Genomic DNA, 16,803 nt, shown 5'->3' with positions numbered 1-16,803 from the left:
CACAATTAACAAATACTAGGTGTAGAGTCCAGACAAAAGGCAATTACTATCAGTTGTTTTTTCTTCACTTTTATTTTCTTATTGACCCCATTAATGGAGGGAACCTCAACTTTACAAACTCCAAAAAACACCAAACGAAATTTACTTCTGAAAATCAAAACTAAACAGTAGTAGCAATCTCCAAAACCCCCTTTTCTCTTCTGGCGCCATTTGTTCACTAACCCTTCTTTCAAACCAAACTTTTTATTTTTTCAATATAAACTCTATTTAAAGTTACATTCTTGATTTTTTTCCATATTACTGTCTTTTTTTTGGGTGAAAAAAAATGATGGAAATGGAAGATAAAGAGAGTACAGAATCTGGTTCACTCGGTGTTAACTCAGAATATGACTCACCACCGCCACCGCCACCGCCACAACCACAACCACCAGCAACAGTCAATGGGAGTTTGACAAGTGGCAGTGGTAGTGGGGTTGTGCCACCACAAGTGCTGAATATGAATATGAACATGAACATGAGTATGACAACAACTGAGGGGGCAGTAGGGATGGTGGTCGTGGGTAGTGGGGGTGGTGGGGTAGTGGGTAGTGGTGGGGAGAAAAAGAAGAGAGGGAGGCCAAGAAAGTATGATGCTGAAGGGAACTTAACACCTCAATATATAAAAGCTGCTGCAGCAGCAGCTGCAGCTAAAGCAGCAGTGGCGGCGGCGGCGGCGGCAGTGACGTCACCTGGTGGTGGTGGTGGTGGTGGTTGTGGAGTGACACCACCGTCAGGTTTTACTATAACGTCACCGCCTTCTTCTGCCTTTTCTTCTTCTTCCTCTAAAAGAGGACGTGGCAGACCTTCTGGTTCTTCTGGTAACTTGCAATTAATTGCTTCTTTGGGTAAGTCTGTTAAGAGATTTTGCTCAAAGATCTCTTAATTCTTAAAAAAAAAACTAATCTTTATATGCTTGTTGATTAAAAGGGACAAACCCTAGAATGGTCCTTTTTATTTTTGTTTTTGGACAGCATAAGGGTAAGAGGTCTACGTAAATACTATATTCTTCAGATCCCACTTGTAATGATTTTAATGTGTTATTGTCATTCACCATATACACGCTCCCCTGATCTTACTTGTGCGACTTCCCAGGCTATTGTTGTCCTTTTTCGTACACACTAACCTCTCCTGACCCAACTTTAGTGGGATGTTATTGTTGTTGTTTTTGTTGACTGAATCTGAAATGAGGCAGGCAAAAAAATCCAAGATTTGGTTTTGTTAGCTTTAGTTTGTTTTACCTAATGATTTTTCTGACGTAAGAGTGGTATGTGCTTTTTGGTGTTTGAAGGTGAGCTGTTTGCACATACAGCTGGAGGGGATTTTATGCCACATGTGGTTACTGTGCATACCGGAGAGGTAATTTCTTCTTTTTCCTTTTTCTTTTTCTTTTTGATGCCTATGTTTTCTGTCTTTAATGATGTAATGAAATGAAATACTAGGATCTCCTTTTCAGATCTGAAATGTTATGTGTATGTGTTTTAGGATGTGGCAGGAAAGGTTTATTCTTTTGTGCAGAAGGGTTCAAGAGGGATCTGTGTTTTGTCTGCAAATGGGGCTGTTTCTAATGTTACAATTCGTCAGCCTGGTTCTTCTGGTGGTCTCTTGACATATGAGGCATGTCTTTTCTTGTTTCATTTTTCTCTTAATCTTGTATACCTTGTATCTTTTTTAAGATTGTGTTAGCTTTTACTGAGGTTTAGCTAATTAGATGCTTCTGTTTTGTTGTTGCCCTATCTCAACCACCCCCACCTGAAAAAAGAAAAAAACAGAAACAGAAAAAGAAAGTCTCAAGATCAAGCTCTAAAGAATTAAAGGATGGTTTCTCTGCGTATATATAGTTTCTTTCTTTTTTGTTTGATAATGTATATATTCTGCGAAAATGTAGTTATAACTGGCGAAGAATCGTTGGTACCTGCCCTGAACAAGAGTGATGTGTTGATTAGCTACACGTCTGTTCGAACCCTCTTACGAACCAAAAAGCCTGATTATATAAGTGAAAAAGGTAGAGGGTCGGACCAATATCCACCAAGTTACTAATTGTGGGCTGACTAGCTCTCGGAGACTTCTGGGGTATAAGGAAAAGAGAGAGAGAGAGAGTTGTTGGTGGCTTGACCTTTATTTGGTCTTGGAAATTTGCAGAGGCAGAACAAGGATTTGAAATTTATAGGTTCCTACAACGACCTCGAGTTATACATACAATAATAACTAGGTTACAATCAAATATTTATAGATATAGGCAAATGCTACTAGGTTCATGGGAACCATAAGCTTAAGGCTAGATCCGCCCCCTGGAAATTTGTATCATTATTTATAGGAAATTGACTAATTCATTCTCTCAGTGAACTTGCTAACCGTGATTTAGTTTTGCCGTTACATATGCGTAGGAAGATTAGCTTATTACTGGAGGCTACACCACAGTCAGAACTAAAACACTTCGTATACTAGTGATATGACTTAAGTGTTTCAACAAATCTTTGTCTGGAGCCTGAATGCCATGTTGCTTGGAATGGTTGAACTTTTAAAATAGCGGTGAGGGGAGCTCCAGTCTTTATTCATCAGAGTACAATAACTTACTTCAAGGACTAGAAGATGTACCCGTGACTGGATAATTCAACTCTGCTATTGCATGTTCATTGAATCTTTAACTGTCACACACTTATTTTCTGTATTCTAGTGATTTTCCTTTCTCAAATGGGATCAGCTAGTTTACTTTCTGTGAGTTCATCTCCTCATTCTAGGATATATTTGTATTCATCCTGAATGACTTTGCTTATGTTACAGTGCAAAGCATGAATCAGTGCCCACCATTCTGGAGAAACCGGTGTTTTTCCTTCTGCCAAATATGTTGTTGCCTTTTTTTTTTGGTAATTGTGTTCAAATGCTGTTCTTGTTTGACAACAGCAAAGATCACCAGAATTGTTGAAGCGGTCAAATTTTAGCACATTAACTTTAGTATGTCAGCGTTGCATAATTTAGTGTTTGAAACGCAAGGATCAAATAGAGTTGACACTACTTGTCGGGATGAAAATGGTTATCAGATGTCCTATAATTGTCTCCACTTGAATGAGCTTGCATCATATTATTTAAGGAAATTAATGCTCCCTAATTCTTTTCAGTTTACATGCCTATTTTCTTCAGCAAGAAAAATGTTGTTGCAGTCTAGAAAGGAAAAAGCAAGCCTGGATTTTTTCATGGATGACTAACCTAATACGCTTGCTGATAATTATATACCCATTGAATCTCATTTCATCATTTTACTATCTCAGCTCTCATGTGCTTTTTGTTTAAGAGTTGTTATGTCGTCTATGAGAAAACAGGAGTTATCACCACCTTTTATATCCTGGAAAATTCATATTTAATTACTCTGATGATGCAGGGCCGCTTTGAGATCTTAGCATTAACTGGGTCTTACACTGTTTCTGAAAACGGTGGCATGAAAAGTAGGTCTGGTGGATTAAGTGTTTCGTTAGCTGGCCCAGATGGCCGTGTTATTGGTGGTGGTATTGCTGGTTCACTCATCGCTGCAAGCCCCATCCAAGTAAGTCCTGTTATGTTATTACTATATAATAATTTATAGGCCAATTATCTTTTATGTTGTCAAATTTTCTGAATTACGCGTCCACAGCCAAAATTGTTATTTCTTCTTATATTGCTAGATGGTGGTCGGAAGTTTCATGCCAAATGCTTTTATAAAACACAATAAAAGAAAGCATCACCAAGTCGAACCAAGAATGGCTCCCGTTATCCACAGCTCTCCGAACCCTGTTTCAATGGTAAGACCTGTATCACATGCACCACTTGTGAACAACATGACTCTGACTCAGGCACCTCAAATACCAATGCAAAGCCACGGAGAAGTCGATAACAGCACGAGCAACAAAGATATGCCAAATTCCACATCTACCGACACTTCTGACTGTAATGGATCGGAGCCAACTTTGGAGCAAAGACCATATCCTGATATTAACCTGTCTATACCTATGGAGTAGCTTGTTAAGTCGGGAAACCAAACTTGACGATAGTTTCTTTTCCATTTAGCTGATTCCTTGTTATCCTGACTGCTGATTGTAACTTGAGGAATCATTTTAGGACTGCCTTAGAAACTTTGAAGTATGCTGACGACTAGAAGAGGGCTAATATATCTTTTGTTTTCTGGTTGTAATGTCTATACAGATCTTTGTTCTTTTCTTTTTGAAGGATTTTACCCAGGAACCGATGCTATATAGTTGCATTAATGTCAGTCGGAAGTCCAAGAGCACTCACTTGATTCTTATATTGATATCATGTTTTATGCCTATTTAGTTGTTAAAGGCTTAATGCAGTCTCTCTGAGGCTGTATTGTCTTTCGTAAACAGCCTCTCTACCTGCAAACGTCTGCGTACACACTACTCATCCCAAACCCATTTGTAAAAATATACTGAGTAATTTGTTGTTGGAGAGGTTACATGATTCTTTCAGTGTAACCTTATTTTATTTTAGTGCGTTAATGTTAACAGGTAAGGACATACTCCCACCATTCCACTTTATGTAGCATGATTCAGAGTACGAGTGTACAACAACAATAACATATCGTAAAATCTCACAAGTGGATTCTAGAAAGGGTAATGTGTACTTAGACTTTATCCTTACCTTGTGGAGGTAGAGGCTGTTTTCGAAAACCCTCGGCTCATTCGGAGTACAAGAGTTAAAGTTTTTAATTTTGAATGTGAAATTAGATAGATTCTTCAAGTTTTTGAAATTAAAATTTATATATTTGGAAACTACATATAAAGAATTACTAATTATAATTTATAATTTAAAACATTTACAAAAAATTTAAGAAAAATGTGATCAAAGAATAACCTCGTAGATTCCCAAATAGTAATAATATTGCCAAATAAATTGAAACATATTTGTTACAAACTGTGAAGACATTTATATTGCATAGGAATTGCACGATTTGTCATGGAACCTTTCCTCAAATATTGTAGTAAACAGTAGTAGATCATTGACATTGTGAAAATAGGTACTTGAACACTAAGTGAAACATAGTTATATAAGTTTTAGCCTATAGTAAGTAAAATCTCAATGACTAAACTTCAGAAGCTTCCATTTTAATGCCAAAACGGAGAATTATCTTAATTAGGATGAGAAGCTGTAATTGCAGGTTGTCCAAAGGGATGTTCTTTCACGTAGGTTGGAACATCATCTGCATCAGCTAGACCATCCAAAAACTTGCGCAGATCTCCCTTAGGACCTATTCAAACCCCACAAAAAAGAAATTATCACGAGTTGGCTATGTAAATCAACAAAAAGATAAAATTAAATGTTAGGACTTCATTATTTATATACATTGATACTACAACAACAACAAACGCAGTGCATTCCCACAAGTGGGATGGAGAGGGTAGTGGGATGCAGAGGGTAGTGTGTATGCAAACCTCACCCCTACCCTATGCAAGTAGAAATGCTATTTCCATTAGACCCTCGGCTTTAAGCAAGCATGCATTATATATAATGAAACAACAACAATAACAACAAATCCAGTGTAATCTCACAAGTGACATCTGAAGGTAGCGCATATGCGGATCTTACCCCTACATTCAAGAAGGTAGAAATGCTGTTTCAGGAAGACCTTTGGCCTCGGATGGGTAAAAGGAAGTAAAAGGAAGGGCACGCATTATATATAATGATAGCGAAAACAATAGATATAATTTATAAGTATTAGTTACCACTTACCAAGAAACGTGTCTCTGCCGTTTCCAACTTTGAAAATAGGAGGGAAAACCGCTGTATTAGGCTGGAAAACAAGAACTATAATCAGTTAGTCTCTATTAAGAGATTTATTATGTCTATATCCAATCTTGTACTCTTGTTTTCAATGAAATGCAAAACGTACAGGGTTAAGTAGAGCTACGTGGGGCTCATCATCAATCATAAGTATGTTGGATTCTGAAAATTTCCCACCACGAAAAGGAAGGATATGATACTTGTTTTCCCATATTTTCTTCATTTGTTTCAAGAATATGGGCTTCTCCTTCTTCTCCAAGCATTTAAAGCCACTATCAATGCATTTTCCTTGATCCTAGAAAATAAATGAAATTTCAAAAGATTTGTTTGTTTTCTCAAATTTAACCAAAAAGGACAGCCCGATGCACGAAACATCCCGCGTTTACGCAGGGTTCGAGGAAGGGCTGCACCCCAAGGAAGTATGATGTAACGATCCTATTTTTATTCAAGTATTAGTGGCTGATTCCACGGCTCGAACCCGTGACTTATAGGTCACATGGAGACGGGTGGTCCAAGGCTTCTTTCTCAAATTTAACCTAAAAGGGTAGCCTAGTGCATAAAATATCCCGCGTTTACGCAGGGTACGAGGAAGGCCCGCACTCCAAATACAAGCACACAATCCTGATTCAAGCATTAGTGGCTGATTCCACAGCTCGAACCTATGACTTATAAATAGCACAAAGATAACTATACCGGTGATCCGAGGCTCCCCTTCTTTCTCAAACTAAAACTCAATAAACAAAATGAGTTCTTAGCTTATTAGATTAAATTGAAAGCCACTTACCCATACAAATAACAACTTTGGTCGAAGTCCAACCATGATGTTGTCTAGAACAGATCCATGTTTCTCCTATTATACGGACAAAAACAAAGCTATAGTAACAATAATTTCAAGAAATTATTATTAACTTACTAGGTTTAAAACATTTTAATTCGAATACTAACTCCATAGCAGACGACCACAGTCCGACTTCAAATCTCTCAAGGCAAAACTTCATAAATTGATCACAGAAAGGTCTCTTGAAAGCTGCGTTTAACAAGGCATCACAACATAATTAAGCTATATATAATTAGTTAAACCAAAAACAAAAAAAGAAAAGAATCATTATAACAATTAACCAAACATATCAATGAATCATCTTTTACTCCACACACACACACACATCATCTTTTCCAGTGTCCTTTGTTTCATCTTCATGATCACTATTATCATCATAAAAAACCAGGTTTTTAATTCAACTTCAGATTTGAAAGCTTTCTTGCCATAGTTGAATTTAAAAGAAAGTTTAGTGATAATACCACTAAGACAATTGAAAAATCCATGGCTGCATCATTCTGTATTTATAGTGGTATTCAAGCTTTAATGGTTACAATTAACCCCTTCAAATACTGTAATTAAACGATGAAGTCCTTCCACTTCCCAAGATTCATGTATATATGCTCAAAATTAATCTAGAGGATAGAATCTGATCAGTTACTCCAAAATGATTATCCAAAAGATTATGTAAGGGTCCAGGGAAGGACCACATCCTTAAGGGTGTGAGGTAGACAGTCTACCCTAATACAAGCATTAGTGACTATTTTCTCGGTTCAAACTCGTAACCTATAGGTTATATGGGGACAACTTTACGGTTACTCCGAGGCTAAAGATTATGCGCATTCAATCGAAAATCAGTAGTATATCTGTTTAGTCTACTACAATTATCATAAACTTGCCAAATCAGTACTAACCTAAAGAGCAATAGTTTATCAAGGGGTGGATAACATTTTTAATTAAATTGTCAAATAAATATTTCAAGTGTCTAGCGTAGTGATTACAAAATGATTCGCCATAGACATGTTTCGTTTGATAAAAGGCAAAAAATAAGGGAACACTTGCAATATAGAATACATATTTATATCAAGTAACATGAAGATCCGATATATATTTCATTTGGATTCTTTAGTTGGATCATTTATTTTGGTTATACATAAAAGATTTTTGGAATATTCGTGGTATAACGAATTTTGGTGGCAATCACAGAAAGGACAGTTATTAATTCTTATGTTCACCATGTCTCTTAAGCGCTAGAAATCAAAAGTGTGATTAGATTATAAGTACTATCTCAAGAATATATATACTTTATCGTATCCTAAGCAAAACATGTTCAAATTAAATCATTATAGGTCCATTAAGCAAAGCCGGATTCATTATTTAAACTCTATGAATTCAATATTTATGCTATTAGCATTGAATTCATTGTACGTTTAAAAATTATGGGTTCATATCAATTATTTATTATAATTTTAATAAAATTTTAAATATAAATTTATGCTCCACATGAGTTTATAATAATCCGACAAACAATATGGTGCATCCGCCTTTGGTCACAGGTTGAAGAAAAAAACATGTCCACATCAAAAAGATAAAATGGATTTAATTCAAATAGATACATAAAAGGCTTGCAACTTGCAAAAACACAAGACTACACACACCATTACATAAAAAAGTAATACTCCTAAGAAAAGATTTACATAGTTAAGCAAAAAACCAGTAACCTTCTTTACATACTATATAGTAAATCCTTGGTAGCACTTTAAGAAGGGATTTTCAAGAGCTATTAAATTAGAGTTCCTAATCATAGCAGTCAGAGTCATAATCAGAGTAATTAGAGCCAGAAGCTTCCTCTGCGGGAATTATCTTAGCATAGTAATCCCAATTAGGATGAGAAGCTGTTATCGCAGGTTGTCCAAAGGGATGTTCTTTCACGTATGTTGGAACATCATCTGCATCTGCTACGCCATCCAAAAACTCTTGCATTTCCCCCTTAGGACCTATATATTCAACACCCACAAAAATAAATTATTTAGAGTTAGTTATGTACATCAACATATAAATTCTTCGGTCAGCATTTATTTTATACACACCAACAATTGACACTGCGAAGATTTTTCCACTATAGCCAGGGGCGGAACCAGTGTACATATTACAGGTTACAGGTTCGGCCATACCTAGTAATTTTTGTCCAAACACCTGTATTAGTATCAAGAAATCCATTAAATATGAAAATTTCTTAATTGAGAACCCAGTAACTTAAAAGAACTACAATTTCGAACCCAATAACTTTAAATTCTGGCTCCGCCTCTAACTATAGCTATAATTTAACCTATAGCAACAAATTGCTTGTCATAGTTCAGGTTACTAATTCTACTTGTGATTGATTATTATATGCAGATACATATATGTAGCCTAATAATAAAATAATTCTGACACCATAAGTGTATATAGAATAATTAAGTTAAACTCCAGTCAGTGATTAAAGGAGTAGTAGAATATATTTGTTACCAAGAAATGTGTGTCTGCCATCTCTAACTTTGTAAGCATGAGGAAAAATTGCTGTATTAGGCTGCAAATGAAACAAGAACTAACAATTAGTCTTACAATCGAAATAGATAAGATTTCTCCAGTTTCACTAAAAAGGCAGCTCGGTGCATAACTCATTCCAACCGGGTCCGGCGAAGAGCCGCACCTCAAGGGGTGTGATGTAAACAACATAGCCTAATGAAAGTATTAGTGACTGCTTCTACGTCTTGAACATGACGTATGGGTCACACCGATACAATTTTACTGTTCCACTCTTGTAATATAATCTTGTTTTTTTTTCAATGAATTGCAAAACTTACAGGGTTTAAAAGAGCTGTGTGGGGTTCATCATCAATCATAAAGAGTGTTGGATTCTGAAAATCTTCCACCACGTAAAGAAGGATTATACTTGTTTTCCCATATTTTTTTCAGCTGTTTCAAGAATATGGGCTTATTCTTCTTCTCCAGAGTTGAATAATCGCTCTCAATACATTCATCTTGATCCTAGAAAAGTAAATGAAATTTCAACAAGATACCTGTTTAGTTTTCTTTAATAAGCAAATAACAAAATTAGGGGTGTCAATTTGAGCCCAAACCAATTTGACCCGTTCAAGGCTGGGCCGATCACTGATCCGTTGAACTTAGTCCATTTTGACTCAACCCATCTCAGTCCATCTAAAGTTTGACTAATTTTTAGCCCAAATTAATTCATCACTAAGTTTGCTAAAATATCTTTAAAATAATTTTTTTTTTTATATGTTATATATAATCATAACAAAAGGAAAAAAATCTTATTTGATGAATAAATAATTCATAAAAAAAATAATACACATTAATTCAAGCTTGATAAGAGTTGGGCGAGTTGGACTATAATCTAAATATTAATCTAACTAGACCCAGTTCACCTCATCTCAAGTTACTTTTGGATGGGTGACTTAATCCATTTTGACTCGCCCAAAATTAACCCGACCCGCCTATTTGACAACCCTAAGCAAAATTAAATATTGAAAGCCACTTACCCATACAAATACCAACTTTCGTCGAAGCCCAAACCATGATGTTGTGTAAAATAGGATCCACGTTTCGACTATCATATAGACAAAAACAAAGTTAGAGTAACAATAGCTTCAACTCACAGAGATAATTAGTTCACTTGATTTAAAAAAAAAAAATTAAAACTAGATTAATACTAACTCCCTGGCAGAAGACCACAGCCCCACTTCAAATCTTTCAAGGCAAAACTTCAAAAACTGATCACATAAAGGTCTCTTGAAAACTGTTTGACAAAAGGTATATACATAACAAAAGTTAAACAAGCTAAAAGATCATTTACAATTAATTGACAAATATCAATGTAATATCATATTTACTCAGTAAAACACACAGAACCAGAGTCAGGATTTGAAACTTATAGGTTCGTAATTCTAATCTTTTTATGTTATTGAGTTTTAAATTAATAATTTATACATATTTCATAAATTTTTTAAGAAAAAATATAGGGTTTGAACGACATGCTGGCTCTGCCCCTACGTACACACAAACCTAAGAAATTTCCGTGAACAAGGTCAGGGGTGTAACGTCGAACAGCGGATTCGTTTCGACGATGCACCCTATCAACCAGCAGACCTCCAAGATTAAGCACAAGAAGTTTCTTTTTTGGGCCAAGGTTCAGTTTTTCTAAGGGAAGGTCTAAGTTTTTTCCAGTGTCCTTTGTTTCATTTTCATTATCACTGCTATCACTATCAGAAACAACGCTCTTCAACTTCAGGTTAGGAAGATTTCTTGCCATAGTATATAAAATCTAATTTGAAGAAGACTTTAGAGGTAATATTAATGAGAAAAACATGATACTTCTATAAATAGTGGTGATTCACCGTTTAATGGTGAAAAATCCTTTCAAATACTGTAATTAATTAAGATATGGATCAGGCTATATCCACTTCCCAAGGTTCATGCATGCATGCTCAAAATCGAAAGGCCATTAAAAATCTGTTCAATCACCCTTTTAAAATTATAGGTTCAAACTATATTCTTTCTGAAATTTAAATGATTTTCATATATATATATACACACACACACATTCAGCGTCAAAACAAGACTGTCTTAGGTGGGATTTGAACCATCAATTTCACTTGTATAGGTGCATATATTTAAATATTTTTTTAAAAAAATATAAGATTATTATAAATAATTTAAGAAAAAGAGTATGGGTTCTCGTGAACCCATACCCCTTAACCTAGATAACACCCATGCTTCTAATTAATTTAAGATGATAATATTACATGTTAGTAAATCGGTTTTTAATTTGACTTGTGTCCATAATTAATAGATTTCTTAATATAATTATAGAATTTGAAGTAAAACTATATCCTGCCTTCTAGCTCCGTCCCAAATAATTAGCCTACAAAAATCAGTAGTAATTAATCTATTGGCTAGAGAGCCAGTGGCGACCCATGTACAATGGTGTGGGTTCACGCTTCTCCCTCACCCCTCCTAGTACCAAATAGAAACAAACAACGCTAAAAGTTACAGACTTACAGTCAGGCATCGATTCTCTTAAAAGTGTTGCGGTGCACTGATTAGACTATGGCGAACCCATGGTGTGCGTTCACGATCACGTGACCTGTAGCATGTTTGGTCAAACCTCTAAATTCAGCTTATTTCAAGAAATATTTATATGTTTGGCCAAACTTCTATAATTAGTTTATTTTGAAAAATAATTTTCTCAAAAAGTACTCGTCAGGGGCGTATACAAGATTTTCTATAAACGGTGTCGATATTTAAAAAGTGAACATATGAACAAATCATTAACAATATTATACTTTAAAAGAAATAAAATTTATATTATATTAATAAAACTTAATTCAAGCATATTATTATAAATCGCCCCATTGAATATGTATAACTTTTGTTGATATGAGGCACGAAAAGGAGTAACCTAAATATTAGGCAACAAATACATGTCAAATGTACCTATGCCAGGAAAATAAGCACTTGACCATTGAGCTGCAGCAATTTTTTATTAGGTGATGTCAATTTTTTTCAGTGTACTTGTTTTTCATATCACATAGTATATGTTATTAAGTAAATTTTTGGACGAAGCGGTGTCAGCTTCGACCAAGGTAAATCCGCCCCTGATACTTGTGGTGATAAATAATTTGTGTTTGGTTATTTAATTTAAAAAATTACTTTAGAGCAGCAACTATTGTTTGACCAAAATTATAAAAGTGCTTATAAGTATTTTTTTCTCTCTCAAAATTTGGAGAAATTACTTTTTTTACTTCTCAAAAACTATTTTTGCTTCTACTCAAAATCACTTTTTTCCTTCTAAAAACTTAATCAACACACCTTAACTTTGAAAAAAAAAAAAAAAACTTTTGACCAAAAATAAGTATGACCCAAAAGATACTTGGCAAACATGCTACTAGCTATGTAAACTCGTATAATAATTGATAAATCTGCTATGAGAACAAAGCTAAATAAAAAGTGGCCGAGTTCATAGGATTAGATCTCAGTTGTGCAACAAATAGTGTATCATATTCCTGTTATTTTAACTTTCTTTTGTAACAAAAAATTGTGAGAAGCACCTCAAATTTATGATGCTACTAGTTAAATTGTCCGCGTTTTGCACTGTAACAAAGGAAACAGTAAATTTAAGATACGATCCTATTGTAAATTTAGCCAAGATATAACAGATGAAATTTTCATATATACACCATATCAACTATACCAAAACTTATTTAGTTTAAAGTTAAACAAAAACAACAATTTTTGTCTGATAATTGATTATGAACTTCATTAATTTTAAAAAAGAAAACATTCAAATTTGCCATTGTACTATTTAAAATTGTTCAATTTTTGTCATCCATTTCACTTTTGAACTTTTCACATTCTTTTCATTAATAAATCGTCTTGTATTTGCTTTCGCCATTATCGGAGCTCCAGCAAAAACTGTTACTCCACGCTTCAAAAATATTCAAAATTGTCCCTCGACGTATAATTATAATTTAAAGTTACACTTAGATCGAAACTCCATTAGAAATTAAGAACAAGATTTTTTTCTAACTACATGAGTAATATTAGATCAAAATTACCCCCTAGCTTCTTATTTTACTATTATGATTATACTACTACAATATAGAAGAGGGTTAGAAGCAAGTTAAGGTTTAGATATTCCAAATTATTGTGCTTTAAGGGTGCGTTTGGCATGAAGGAAAATATTTTCCTGAAAAATGAATGATTTTATCACTTATTTTTCGTTATTTAGTTGATGAATAAAATTTTTTTTTATAGTGTTTGTTTACAAAGTAAAAAATATTTTTTAAGAAAATAACTTTTTATACTACTCTCCATAGCATAAAAAATTCATTGTAGAAAGCAAATACTCTTCAAAAGTACTCTATGAAAGAAACCCAGAACCACAAAACTTTGTTCTAGTAGTTGGAATCGGTGATTGCCATATTTTTAGTGCAATTGACCACAAAATTCTGGGAGAATGACACAAATAGGATCATTTGGTGTTATTGTTTAAATTTTGATCTCAAAACGAAAATTTTTAGGAAAATAGTCTCTAATTAAAATTCTGAAGTATGTTGGTCAGAAATTCTTGGCCAATTCTTATGGCGATTCGGCAAAATTTTGACAAAATTCTGATCGACCACCAATTTTTTTCGCATGGTAACTAAAAATTTTAGTGATTGTTAGAATTTCTAGTTTCAAAATTCTGACCAATATACTTTAAAATTCTAACTCGGGATTATTCTCCTAAAAAGAAATTAACAAGATTGAAATATAAACAATAATGTAAAAAAGATCCCTCCAGCATCATTTCGAGGTAAAAAATTACAGAAGTGATTGGAAAGAGACCTGCGTCCCACAAATTATCCAAAAGATGGAAGTTTCTACAAAAATCTAACCTTTTCTTTTTCTGTCCTCTTTTCAAAATTAGCCACAGTCCTTTCCAGAAATGTCCACATAAGGTTGCCAGCAGAACTTTCTAGCTTTTCCAGCACCTTCCAACATCTAATCAAAACAAAAACTATATATACACAATTAAACCCTCTACTAAATCCTCAGCCTCACCAAATAGGAAAAAATTCAGTACTTCATTCACAACCAAAAAACTAACACAAGAAATACAGTTCACTAAAAAGCAGCAAAATGAAGCCAGTGGTGCAGGAAAACAAGGAGAAAGTTGACACGAAAAACGTCGACAAAATTAAGTATATTGAAAGAAAGTTAACAGAAAAAGGAGTGCAGAGATTGGAAAGACATCCAGCAGATGGGCTACCATTGAAACATGATCCGAAAAAAGGACATGGCGGAAAGTATACATGGGAAGGACCTGATAAGGAAGCTGTGAATGAATTGGAGCCCGCGCCACCGGCATTGGACGAGAAAGATCCGAACTATTTGGATGAAGAAGCCGAGGAGAAGCTGATAAAAGAGGAGGAATTAGGTGGTTTTGGTGTTGTGCTTGGTGAAGTTGAAGTGGCAAAAATGGCTGAAGAAGGTGTTGCTAGAGTTGATGTTGATCCTCATTTGAAACTCAATTAGTTTTCTTGTTTAACCGCTTGTTTGGATGGTTAAACGTATTGTTATTTTAAATACAATGTTTGTTTTAGTTGTACTTACATTTTATTGTATCGTATCGTTTAAATTCGTCCTTACGTAATGACGAAAAATGCTACTTTATGAAACGATAGATTTGATGTGGTTGCGTCATTTCTTTATTTTTTTTCTCATCTTATACTTTTTTATTATTAAATAATCTTATTTTATATTTTATTCTATTTTATTAATTATATAGTATTATTGCAAGTTTATTGGTGCATGACATCATAAAACGACGACAAATAATACAATTTATCTAAATATTATATACATTAAAGTGATACAGTACAATATAATACTATACGGTACATTATCAAGTGATATATAACAATCATTCAAACAAGCTGGGATTATTGACTTGTGTAATTGGGTTTTTGGGCTTTGTTCTGTTTGTGGAATCGGATTTAGTAGTTCTCAATCTTTGTTAGAATTTAGATGACCTGAAAATGATGTGAGTCATGTTTGTTTCACACAATTTAGTATTCAGCATGTAAAGGTGATCATGTAATGTAATAATAAGTTAATTTTAAATTTAACTTAAATTGAAATTCGAAATTTTTTAAAAAATTTTTTCAAAATTTTCACTCTAAATCACTAATAAAAATTTAAAAACAATTTAAAATTGTATTCAAATCCAAATATAAATTTAATTTTCAAATATTAATTTTACATTAAAAAAAATATTTTGCTTTTAAATTTCACAATTTTTACGTCCAAACGCCCACCAAAATTGTGGTAAAATTCAACGAAAGTGTAGGAATGAAGTCGAATTGCTTACAAAAGGGAGCAACAAACGTGGCAAGACTCCAAAATCACTATCTCCTTCACAAAGCTACACGTCGCTTCTCACCGCTCACATTTTCTTATACAAACTCGTCCTATAAGTTTCATTACTTTCCTCATATAAACATTTCATCTTTACTTTTCCGCTCAAACATTGTCCAAAAAAGGAAAGAACAGAAAATGTATCCTATAGACGATGATAAGAAGGAAACAGCGACATTTCGAGCAGTAAGCCACGACGAAGAAGGCAAAACAAAGGTAACAAAACACGAAGTAAGCATCGAAACCCTAAAACACAGAGAAAAAAAACACAGAGACAAAGGCATATACAGAAAAGACCGTCGTCCAATAGATGGAATTCCTTTAACAAAACAGTCAAAATCAGGGCACGGTGGGAAGTTTACATGGGAAGGAAAATTGGCTATAGATGAAAATGAAATGGATGCTGCACCAGTGGCTATAGATGAAAATGATCCAAATTCTGTGGATGAGGAAGAAGAAAGGAGGATATTAAGAGGAGAAGTTAGTGGAGTTGAGGGTTTGGTTATTGGAGAAATTGATGTGGCTAAAGTTGCAAATAATGAAGGTGTGGGAAGAGTTGATGTTGTTGATCCTGTTTTGCAGACTAATATGTAAGGTTTTTTAGTGAGTTGTCAGTTGTCACCCTAGGTAATTTGAGAAATTAGAATAATTATGGTTACGAAAGTACTTGGTCTTAATTTTGTTTAAAATTGGAAGTTTAGTGTTCTGCTTTGTTCTACTACATTATTATTATTATTATTATTATTATTATTTTTTGGGTCGAAGGTAAAAGTTAGTGTTATTTATTTCTACCTTTATTTACTCAAAGATAAACCTGAGTTCGACGGATTTCCTGCAAAAACGCAACTTATTAATGTGTTAACAAATATAACTATAAGGAAGATACTTAACAATTAGGGGATGTAGCTCAGATGGTAGAGCGCTCGCTTAGCATGCGAGAGGTACGGGGATCGATACCCCGCATCTCCATTTTCGTTTTCTTGTTCTTTTCTGTTTTTCTCTCTGTTATATATAACGGGCCTTTCCCATTAGCCCATCTTTTGTATGATATCACATTAGCCCATTATCATATTTCAAAGGAAAAATCGTGTGATACAGCAAATATTTGCACCGTAGCTATATTTGAAGAAAATTACGATTTATCCTAAAATCGGATAACAATTGAATTTATACGCGATTTTCAGGATACATCATATAACTTGATACAAATTGAA

At 34.2% G+C, this 16,803-nt stretch overlaps 5 protein-coding genes and 1 non-coding gene across 10 annotated transcripts; 4 read left to right on the top strand and 2 right to left on the bottom strand.

Annotated features, from left to right (window-relative positions):
• Positions 1–325: 325 nt before the first annotated feature.
• On the top strand, positions 326–4,336 carry LOC104097060 (AT-hook motif nuclear-localized protein 7). Its single transcript, XM_009603567.4, has 5 exons — positions 326–884; positions 1,328–1,395; positions 1,522–1,653; positions 3,416–3,577; positions 3,696–4,336. The coding sequence occupies exons 1-5, from the start codon at positions 326–328 to the stop codon at positions 4,026–4,028; spliced, it is 1,254 nt and encodes a 417-aa protein (XP_009601862.1). The 3' UTR covers positions 4,029–4,336.
• Positions 4,337–4,989: 653 nt separating this feature from the next.
• LOC108945304 (uncharacterized) lies at positions 4,990–7,143 on the bottom strand. Of its 5 annotated transcripts, none has more exons than XM_070179854.1 (6): positions 6,972–7,143; positions 6,750–6,835; positions 6,593–6,655; positions 5,918–6,103; positions 5,758–5,818; positions 4,990–5,275 (listed from the first exon to the last, which is right to left on the bottom strand). In XM_070179854.1, exons 2-6 carry the CDS (start codon positions 6,804–6,806, stop codon positions 5,157–5,159), a joined length of 486 nt encoding a protein of 161 aa, XP_070035955.1. In that variant the 5' UTR covers positions 6,807–6,835; positions 6,972–7,143; the 3' UTR covers positions 4,990–5,156. The 5 variants fall into 5 exon arrangements, with proteins under 5 accessions (XP_070035955.1, XP_070035956.1, XP_070035958.1 ...); XM_070179855.1 differs by having other exon boundaries at positions 4,990–5,203; positions 5,239–5,275; positions 6,750–7,141; XM_070179857.1 differs by having other exon boundaries at positions 6,593–6,658; positions 6,754–6,835; positions 6,972–7,140.
• A 2,501-nt stretch (positions 7,144–9,644) lies between these two features.
• LOC104097059 (uncharacterized) lies at positions 9,645–10,940 on the bottom strand. The gene is made up of 4 exons (XM_070181118.1): positions 10,694–10,940; positions 10,346–10,427; positions 10,171–10,238; positions 9,645–9,655 (listed from the first exon to the last, which is right to left on the bottom strand). Exons 1-4 carry the CDS (start codon positions 10,938–10,940, stop codon positions 9,645–9,647), a joined length of 408 nt encoding a protein of 135 aa, XP_070037219.1.
• Positions 10,941–14,215: 3,275 nt separating this feature from the next.
• Positions 14,216–14,883, top strand: LOC104097057 (uncharacterized). Its single transcript, XM_009603565.4, has one exon. It carries the CDS (start codon positions 14,312–14,314, stop codon positions 14,705–14,707), a length of 396 nt encoding a protein of 131 aa, XP_009601860.1. The 5' UTR covers positions 14,216–14,311; the 3' UTR covers positions 14,708–14,883.
• Positions 14,884–15,727: 844 nt separating this feature from the next.
• On the top strand, positions 15,728–16,183 carry LOC138896318 (uncharacterized). Its single transcript, XM_070181117.1, has one exon. The coding sequence runs from the start codon at positions 15,728–15,730 to the stop codon at positions 16,181–16,183; it is 456 nt and encodes a 151-aa protein (XP_070037218.1).
• A 302-nt stretch (positions 16,184–16,485) lies between these two features.
• Positions 16,486–16,558, top strand: TRNAA-AGC (transfer RNA alanine (anticodon AGC)). The gene has a single exon. It is a non-coding gene; the product is annotated as a tRNA-Ala (tRNA).
• The last annotated feature ends 245 nt before the right edge of the window (positions 16,559–16,803 follow it).

The sequence above is a fragment of the Nicotiana tomentosiformis genome, chromosome 7 (genome assembly GCF_000390325.3).
Source record: "Nicotiana tomentosiformis chromosome 7, ASM39032v3, whole genome shotgun sequence".
NCBI lineage: Eukaryota > Viridiplantae > Streptophyta > Magnoliopsida > Solanales > Solanaceae > Nicotiana > Nicotiana tomentosiformis.
The sequence above is the reverse complement of the archived record's forward strand: the minus strand, read 5'-3'. Positions and strand labels throughout refer to the sequence as shown.

Excerpts from the sequence above, each read along its gene's own strand:
- LOC104097060 (XM_009603567.4), top strand. The coding sequence starts at position 326 with ATGATGGAAATGGAAGATAAAGAGAGTACAGAATCTGGTTCACTCGGT. Across the intron at positions 1,396-1,521 it reads TTACTGTGCATACCGGAGAG|GATGTGGCAGGAAAGGTTTA; the intron begins GTAATTTCTTCT and ends TATGTGTTTTAG. Across the intron at positions 1,654-3,415 it reads GTGGTCTCTTGACATATGAG|GGCCGCTTTGAGATCTTAGC; the intron begins GCATGTCTTTTC and ends CTGATGATGCAG.
- LOC108945304 (XM_070179853.1), bottom strand. The coding sequence starts at position 6,806 with ATGAAGTTTTGCCTTGAGAGATTTGAAGTCGGACTGTGGTCGTCTGCT. Across the intron at positions 6,656-6,749 it reads GGTCGTCTGCTATGGAGTTA|AAACATGGATCTGTTCTAGA; the intron begins GTATTCGAATTA and ends GTATAATAGGAG. Across the intron at positions 5,276-5,757 it reads CGGCAGAGACACGTTTCTTG|GTCCTAAGGGAGATCTGCGC; the intron begins GTAAGTGGTAAC and ends GGGTTTGAATAG.
- LOC104097059 (XM_070181118.1), bottom strand. The coding sequence starts at position 10,940 with ATGGCAAGAAATCTTCCTAACCTGAAGTTGAAGAGCGTTGTTTCTGAT. Across the intron at positions 10,428-10,693 it reads TGTTCACGGAAATTTCTTAG|TTTTCAAGAGACCTTTATGT; the intron begins GTTTGTGTGTAC and ends TTTGTCAAACAG. Across the intron at positions 10,239-10,345 it reads CTGTGGTCTTCTGCCAGGGA|TCGAAACGTGGATCCTATTT; the intron begins GTTAGTATTAAT and ends TCTATATGATAG.
- LOC104097057 (XM_009603565.4), top strand. The coding sequence starts at position 14,312 with ATGAAGCCAGTGGTGCAGGAAAACAAGGAGAAAGTTGACACGAAAAAC.
- LOC138896318 (XM_070181117.1), top strand. The coding sequence starts at position 15,728 with ATGTATCCTATAGACGATGATAAGAAGGAAACAGCGACATTTCGAGCA.